General features: G+C 39.3%; 1 protein-coding gene across 2 annotated transcripts; it reads left to right on the plus strand.

Annotated features, from left to right (window-relative positions):
• The first annotated feature begins 257 nt into the window (after positions 1-257).
• Positions 258-6520, plus strand: LOC121949540 (uncharacterized). Of its 2 annotated transcripts, XM_088083091.1 has the most exons (3): positions 258-367; positions 1188-2412; positions 2491-6520. In XM_088083091.1, exons 2-3 carry the CDS (start codon positions 2262-2264, stop codon positions 3321-3323), a joined length of 984 nt encoding a protein of 327 aa, XP_087939217.1. In that variant the 5' UTR covers positions 258-367; positions 1188-2261; the 3' UTR covers positions 3324-6520. The 2 variants fall into 2 exon arrangements, with proteins under 2 accessions (XP_087939217.1, XP_042351188.2); XM_042495254.2 differs by having other exon boundaries at positions 1188-5807.
• The last annotated feature ends 2852 nt before the right edge of the window (positions 6521-9372 follow it).

Raw genomic sequence — 9372 nt, forward strand, 5'->3', positions numbered from 1 at the left:
TATAAGTGGCATGAACATTGTTTAAAAAAAACCCTTTGGGTGCACCTCAAAACTATGTGACCACTTTTGCTTTTTTTTTGTTTTGTTTTGTTTTTTAATTAAGCTGGACAGTAATATTCCGTTATTTACAAAGCCTAATATTATTTGAGGAAATGTACGTGACAACAACAGTATTTTATTTTTCATAGATAATGTGGAGAAAGGGACTCAATGTAAGTAACACCTAGGTGGAACTTTGATTGCGGGAGCGGTGCATACCGGTTTGTCATGTGGGGGGGACCTTCCGTCCACACTCCAGATGCAAGCTGGATGACGAACCCTGCACGCCGTGTTTTCATTGCTGCTGCATCCTTTCTGTATTTCACAGGTCAGTAGCTGGTGTAAGTTACGAATATCAACGTCATAAAATGTAACTCCACGTTTACAAGTGTTATTGAGATGTTTTGAGATTTTTTTAAGTATTTCTGTCGAACTTCGAACTTATGTAAATACGGCCGTTGCGAGTAGTCACAGCGCCTTGGGATAATGGGTTTATTTACCTGCGTATTGTCTTGCAGGCAGGACGCTCCTTTACGCTTTTTGTGAATTTAATTAACATTTTATTTTGGGCTCTGACACACAGTTGGAGCTGTTTTCAAGTAAAGTAGTTGATAATTCCCTCATTGTTTTAGAAGAGTTTATACAGTCATACAGTAATAAATGTTTATGGAAATGTTAACATTATCAATTGTGCATTTTAAAGGTAAAGTATATGTTGATGCTGAGTAATTCCTTATGGGTTCTAGACTGACAGTGTTTTGTATTCTCCCAAGTGATGGTTATTTCCACAGTGCCTAATTCCAGAATAATTGCAGAATAGATGGTGCATGTGATTAGTACAGTGGAGTATTTCTGTAACTTGCACCGTTTTGTTATAGTGGCTGTGATTGACTAAAATGAGGGTGATAGAAAATAACAGGATGTTTCTTGAAGTAAAATACTGAAAGTACACATGGAATGTGAGTTGTTAGATATCTGGATTTATGGATTTTTGTGCACTTGAAATATGGACTGAAGCATGTGACTGACACTTCAGGAAAATGTTTCATTTTGAATATTTTGTGATGAAATTTGAATATATGCGATCTGGATGAAGAACTGAGCCCGCTGCGTCTTCATTGCTGCTGCATCCTTTCTGTATTTCACAGAAATTCTTTATTGTTACTGTGGCTCCAATTCTGGGACTCGAAACAAATTGTGGGGGCTCATCCCTGATCTCTCTCCATCTGAATCATCGGGGGGAGCAGATCCAGAACTACCAGAACCACGAGGCCAAGACGAAGCGGCGTGACTGCAGCGACAGGACGACAGCTGGTTGCTGATCACGAGGGGAGATCGGAGCCAGTGGAGGGTCCTCATTCTTCCAAGGGAACTGCACTGCTGTTTTATCAGACCAACGCACGTCATGTTGATAGCACGCAAAGAGCTCACATGAAACATCAAACAGAACTTGTACAAGCTCACAGGTGCCGAAGTCTACCGGCTTGCTAGGGACATCGCAACTGACGGACATGGTGCAGAAGATTTGGAGTCTACTGATGAAGAAGGTTGTGTTGTGACTATATCATAAGCTATATGCAGTCTGATACCTTACTTAGATCTGAGGATTGAGGTATGGGTCAACTGTTAATGCAGAACGATGTAGTAAATGGTATCATTCAACCTATTCAAACTTGATACAGCTATCATCACAAATGGGATAACACAGGAACATGAGACATTCACAGCCATGCCAGTCAAGATAGTTGATCACACTACACTCAAACATGATAACGATGACACGTCAAATACCAAACACATGACTAGTCTTCCAACAACAGCCATCACAGTTCATCCAACACCACAGCACACAAACCTTAGTATAGACACTACCACACGAAGTGTAGTCGAGCTCCAAGTAATACACGAAGAGCTAGGCAAGAAGCAGCAACACTACAAAGACATGGCTAGCACAGCACACACCACAGCCTAGGTGAGTCTGCACCACCTCAGCCTCCACGTCTAAGAAAAGTTGACGCAAAGAAAATGGTTTCCTTAAAAGACCTTCGTCTCCTCCAGCGTATGGAATTTAAGGTGTATGCGGTCAGTCCAGACAAAAAGCAACCCATACACATAGTGTTTGGGTGGATGGTGGTGACCAAGCTGCAAACCTGAAAGAACATCAGACAATTGAACAACCCAGCGCTCAAGTAGAGACTTTGACAAACGTGGTTGCTGCTTTAATGGGCCACCAAACAGCAGTGATACAAGCAGCCCACTCAAGGGTTCCACCTGTCCAAACACCAGGCCAGCCACCGTCACACCCCTCTGCAACGCCTATTCCTAACCGAGTGCCTCCTCCCACACCGGGCCCGCCCTCTCTCACAAGGACAGGTAAAGTACCAAGTTGTACTAACTGTTTGAACCAGGGCTCAGAGAACTGTAACCATTGTTTTGTGTGTGGTGAACCAGGACATCGAGCAGTTGGCTGTCTAAAGAGAGCCAGGCAGCAGGTAAACAGGAGTCGGTCTCTGCTGAGGGCGTTCCACAGTTCCAGTCCCACCCACCTCCCTCAGCTGCTAGTAGGGGCTAATGTCCTCCAAGCAATGATTGATGGACAAGAATCCTTGGCTGATGCACAGGGTATGGTTACTAGGTTACTCCTACGTAAACCACTTGGCGTGAAAGAAGAACAAGCAGAAGCTATGGTTAACTACATTCAAATCCAAAAGAAACCGAACTACAGCATGTCCACAATCAGAGTGGGTAAAGAGGATGTGAGCATACCAGCGGGAAAAACGATGCATGTGCAGTGCAGAGTACCACCAATGTTTGACATGTCCGATCCTGTTGTCCTGTATGAACCCTCAGAGGAGAATATGACCTTACAACAGCTGAGTGTCGGAGAGGGTATCTTGGAAATCAGTAGCAGGTGGCCTCTTATCACTATGCCCATTTCCAACCACACTAAACAGAACACCATCCTCCCAAAGAGAACCGCCTTGGGCTCCATCCAGCACACAGCCAAAGTCATTGAGATGGGAAAGACAGAGACACAATGGGTTGAGACATCCCAGGTTACCACGGTCAGGGCTGATGTTAACAATGTCACCCCTCCTAGCACCACCCCAACTGAGTCAAGGCTCAGTTTGGGTGGTGCTTTGATGAAGAGTCTGCAGTGTTTGCTTGTGACAGCAGCGACAATGGGTGTATCCCTTCCCTCCAGATGTCAGTTAGGCTCAAGGATGACATCCCCGTTCAGAAAGCTTATGCTTCTATTCCCAAGCCGTTGTACAGGGAAGTAAAAGAGTACATCCAGGAGTTGTTAGTCAAAGGATGGCTTGTGAAGTCTCAGTCACCATATGCTGCACCTATTGTTTGTGTGAGAAAAAAAAAGATGGGTCATTGCGTCAGTGCCTTACAAACATCCACTTACCCACATACAGGACTTGATTGACTCTCTTGGGGGCTACAGCTGGTTTTCCATCTTAGACCAGGGAAAAGCCTATCACCAAGGCTTTATTGCTGAGGGTTCCAGGCACCTGACTGCCTTCACTACCCCTTTGGGTTTATATGAATGGGTCTGGATGCCCTTCGGATTGTCAAACGCACCAGCAGCCTTCCAGAGAAGCATGGAGGAAGTCTTACATCAAGTTCACTTCTTGAACTTGTCTGTATTGACTTCTTCCACCTTGAGACCAGCCGTGGTGGTTATGAGTAGTCAACCACTTCACCAGGTTTGCCTAAGCATACCCCACCAGAAACAAGGCTGGCAAAACTGCTGCTGACAAGATTTTTGATGACTTTGTCCCTCGGTTCGGATACCCAGCCAAACTCCACCACGATCAGGGCAGAGAGTTTGAAAATGAACTTTTCGGAGCTCTCCGACAGTACTCCTGCATGTACTCCAGGACCTCCCCTTACCATCCACAAGGCAATCCTGCGGAAAGGTTCAATTGAACCCTGTTACAGATGCTTTGGTAACTTGGTGAGAGAGTACTGGAAGGATCATTTGCCTCATGACATTCATACGTACAATTGCACCAAGCACGTCAACAGGCTACTCCCCATATCATCTGTTATATGGTCGCCATCCACGTCTCCCTGTTGATCTCCCCTTTGGGTTGATAGAAGAGGAAGAAACAAACACAGCAAGAGGATACACAGAAAAATGGGCAGAGAAAATGATTGAGGCATATAAGATTGCAAGCACCAACAGTCAACAGTAGAGTGCCAAAGGTAAACATTATTATGACAGAAGGAACAGAGGTGCGACTCTTCAGGCAGGAGACAGGGTCCTTGTTCATAATGTTTCTGAAAGAGGAGGCCCATGCAAACTAAAGCCCTACTGGGAAAAGATTATCTAAATTGTCAGAGACCAGCTTGTGGACAACCCAGTCTATAAGGTGAGCCCTGAGGCCTGGAACCGTCCTGTCCACACTCCAAGTAAATTACTTATCTGTCGAGCCACCAACCACTAACATACCTGCAAAGTCACAAAAGGGAAATGGAAGATCAACAAGTCCATTGAACACACTTGAACAGACACAGAACCATGACACAAGTGAATCAGATGAGGAAGAGGAATGACCAAGGTATTGGCTGCAGATATCCAGAAAAGAGCTGAAAATGTCATACCTCAGCAGAGGGTTACCTTTGAGACACAAAACCACCCTGAGCAGGATGACACCTACGTAAGAGTAACTGACCCTGAATTCTGAATTTGAAAGAGAAAGTGTCAATGAGGAGGAACAAGAAGGACAAAATGAGTGAGAAATACGTGTTGAGGAACCCCAGATTTACGTTGAACATGAACTGTCTCAGACTAATGACCAAGAAATAGAGGGCCAGGGGATTATACCATATACCTGCCATTCACCTACCCCATTCACTGTTATTGAAGGGTTTATGAACATTGGACATTTATATGTGGTTACCTAGTAATAAGCTGTCAGATTTTGGATATACCACAGGTTTATGTGTAAAGTGTTTTGTATGTTAATAAGAGTTTACATTGCTATTGGAAAAGAAGAGGATACATTTTGAGTTTTATTCCTAATTGCAAGTGTCAGGAGCCACTTTTGTTTGTAGAGGAGTGTGTGGTACACCTCAAAACTCTGACCACTTTTGCATTTTTTTATTTAATTAGCTGGACAGTAATTTTCTGTTATTTACAAAGCCTAATATTATTTGATGGAATGTACATGACAACCACAGTATTTTATTTTTCATACATAATGTAGAGAAAAGGACTAAATGTAAGCAGCACCTAGGTGGAACTTTGGTTGCAGAAGCGGCTCACCCCGGTTTGTCATGTGGGGGGGGCCTTTTCCCGTTCCCAATCCAGATGCAATCTGGATGACAAACTTTGCACGCTGTGTCTTCATGTCTTCATTGCTGCTACATCCTTTCTGTAGTTCATAGGTCAGTAGCTGGTGTATGTTACCAATTTCAACTTCATAAAATGTAACTCCATGTTACTCAGATGTTTTGAGATTGTTTTAAGTATTTCTGTCTGTCTTCGAAAACTATAAAATACAGCTGATGTGTGAGGTTGGCAGGTGCACAGGCCGCAGAGCGAGCACTCACAGCGTGTTGGTTTAATGGGTTTATATTTTACCTGTGTACTGTCTTGCAGGCAGGCCGCTACACATTTTATTTATTTAATCAATATTTTATTTTGGGCTTTGATACACAGTAGGAACTGTTTTAAAGTAAAGTAGTTGATAATAATTCCTATAATTAGAGTTTATTGTCATACGGTAATAAATGTTTATGAGAAATGTAAACATTGTCATTTGTGCATTTTAAAGGTAAAGTATATGATGATGCTGACTAATTCGTTTTGGGTTCTTGATCGACAGTATTTTGTATTCTCCTGAGTGATGGTTATTTCCACAGTGCCTAGTTCCAGAATAATTGCAGAATAGATAATGCATGTGATTAGTACAGTGGAGTATTTCTGTAATTTGCACTGTTTTGTTATAGTGGCTGTGATTCACTGAAATGAGGGTGAGAGAAAATATCAGGATATTTCTTGAAGTAAAATACTGAAAGTACACGTGGAATGTGAGATGTTAGATAACTGGATTTATGGATTTTTGTGCAATTGAAATATGGAAATATGGACTGAAACATGTGACTGACACTGACGAAATTTGAATAGATGCGATCTGGATGACGAACCGAGCATGTTGTCAGTGCTGCTGTATCCTTACTGAATTTCGTAGAACTTCTTTATTGTTACTGTGGCTCCAATTCTGGGACCTGTGACATCATGTTATAGCTTCTAAAGGCGTGTCATTTTTTACACAATTTAGAAATAAAAGCCAAAAGAGTCCAAAAATGTCATATTTTAACGTCGAAAAAATGGCCAAAAAGGCAACTGTATACTATGTCAAAAAAAGTGAAAATTTTGACCTGTCAAACAAATGTCTGAGAATGTGATATTATAACTTCTAAAGACACGTCATAATAAACCAAGTGGAAAGAAAAGCCAAAAGAGGCCAAAAATGTCATATTTTATCATATCATGGCCACAAATGTCATAGGATAGTATGTCCTAAATGTCAAATTTTAACATGTCAAAAAAATGTCTGAAAATGTCATATTATAGCTTGTAAAGGCGCATCATTGTGTTCAAAGTGGAAATAAAAGCCAAAAGGGCCCAAAAATGTCGTATTTTAGCATGTACAAAAAAATGGCCAGAAAGGCCATAGTATAGTATGTTGAAAAAAGTCAAATTTTGTCATGTCAAAACAATTTCTGAAATCGTCATATTATAGCTTGTAGAGACGTGTCATTGTATACTAAGTGTAAATAAAAGCCAAAACAGGCCAAAAATGTCATATCTTGGCATGTTGAAAAAGTGGCCAAAAATGCAATTGTATAGTATGTCGAAAATATCCAATTTTGACTTGTCAAAAAAATCTCTGCATAAAATAGTATGTTAAAAGGCACCGTGCCATAGAATTCTTAAAAAATGGCAATAAAACATCATAATCATGCATGTTGAAAAAATGAAAAAAAACCAAGGCTATAGTATGGCAAAGATATCAAAATCCTGTCCCAAAAAAACCTGGAAAAAGCATAAAATAGCGTGCCGAGACACGCCATAGCGTAGAATTTTGCAAAAAAACGGCCAAAACACCATAAAATGCATGCTGGAAAAATGACAAAAAGGCAAGGCTATACTATGGCAAAAATGTCAAAATATGACATGTCCAAAAAACAGCTGAAAACACCTCAAAACAGCATAAAATAGCATGCCAAGACACGCCATAACATAGAATTCTTAAAAAATAGCCAAAAACATTCTAAAAATGTTTGTTGAAAAAAAGACAAAAAAAGCAAGGCTATAGTAAGGCAAAAATGTCAAAATATGACATATCCCAAAAACAGCTGAAAACACCTCAAAACAGCATAAAATAGCATGCCAAGTGACACCATGGCATAGAATTTTACAAAAACAGCCAAAAACATCATAATTGTGCATGTTCAAAAAATGAAAAAAAAGGCAAGGCTATAGTATTGCAAAAATGTCAAAATATGAAATATTCCAAAACTCAACTGAAAACACCTCAAAAATGCATAAAATAGCTTGCCAAGACACGCCATAACATAGAATTCTTAAAAAATAGCCAAAAACATTCTAAAAATGTTTGTTGAAAAAAAGACAAAAAAAGCAAGGCTATAGTATGGCAAAAATGTCAAAATATGACATATCCCAAAAACAGCTGAAAACACCTCAAAACAGCATAAAATAGCATGCCAAGTGACACCATGGCATAGAATTTTACAAAAACAGCCAAAAACATCATAATTGTGCATGTTCAAAAAATGAAAAAAAAGGCAAGGCTATAGTATTGCAAAAATGTCAAAATATGAAATATTCCAAAACTCAACTGAAAACACCTCAAAAATGCATAAAATAGCTTGCCAAGACACGCCATAACATAGAATTCTTAAAAAATAGCCAAAAACATTCTAAAAATGTTTGTTGAAAAAAAGACAAAAAAGGCAAGGCTATAGTATGGCAAAAATGTCAAAATATGACATATCCCAAAAACAGCCGAAAATACCTCAAAACAGTATAAAATAGCGTGCCAAGTGACACCATAGCATAGATTTTAGAAAAAACAGCAAAAAACATCATAATTGTGCATGTTCAAAAAATGAAAAAAAAAAAGGCAAGGCTATAGTATGGCAAAAATGTCAAAATATGACATATCCCAAAAACAGCTGAAAACACCTCAAAACAGTATAAAACAGCGTGCCAAGTAACACCACGGCATAGAATTTTACAAAAAAATGCCAAAAACACCTTAAAAATACATGTTGAAAAAATGACAAAAAAGGCAAGGCTATAATATGGCAAAAATGTCAAAATATGACATATCCCAAAAACAGCTGAAAACACCTTAAAACAATATAAAATAACATGCCAAGACACGCCATAGCATACAATTCTTGAAAAATGGCAACAACATCAGAATCATGCATGTTGAAAAAATGACAAAGAGGGCAAGGGTATAGTATAGCAAAAATGTCAAAATATGACATATCCCAAAAACAGCTGAAAACACCTCAAAACAGCATAAAACAGTGTGCCAAGTGACAGCATAGCATAGAATTTTGCAAAAACAGCCAAAAACATCATAATTGTGCATGTTCAAAAAATGACAAAAAAGGCAAGGCTATAGTATGGCAAAAATGTCAAAATATGAAATATACCAAAAATCAACTGAAAACACCTCAAAAATGCATAAAATAGCTGGCCAAGACACGCCATAAGATAAAATTCTTAAAAAATAGCCAAAAACATTCTAAAAATGTTTGTTGAAAAAAAGACAAAAAAGGCAAGGCTATAGTATGGCAAAAATGTCAAAATATGACATATCCCAAAAACAGCTGAAAACACCTCAAAACAGCATGAAATAGCGTGCCAAGTGACACCATAGCATAGAATTTTGCAAAAACAGCCAAAAACATCATAATTGTGCATGTTTAAAAAACGACAAAAAAGGCAAGGCTATAGTATGCCAACTATGTCAAAATATGACCTGTCTCAAAAACACCTAAAAACACCTCAAAACAGCATAAAATAGCTTGCCAAGACAAGCCATAGCATAGAATTCTTAAAAAATGACCAAAAACATTATAAAAATGTATGTTGAAAAAATGACAAAAAAGGCAAGGCTATACTATGGCAAAAATGTCAAAATATGACATATCCCAGAAACAGCTGAAAACACCTCAAAACAGTGTAAAATAACATGCCAAGACACGCCATTGCATACAATTCTTAAAAAAATGGCAACAAACATCATAATCATGCATGTTAAAAAAATGACA

The sequence above is a fragment of the Plectropomus leopardus genome, chromosome 10 (genome assembly GCF_026936395.1).
Source record: "Plectropomus leopardus strain MGB_pleo_1.0 chromosome 10, ASM2693639v1, whole genome shotgun sequence".
Lineage (NCBI taxonomy): Eukaryota > Metazoa > Chordata > Actinopteri > Perciformes > Serranidae > Plectropomus > Plectropomus leopardus.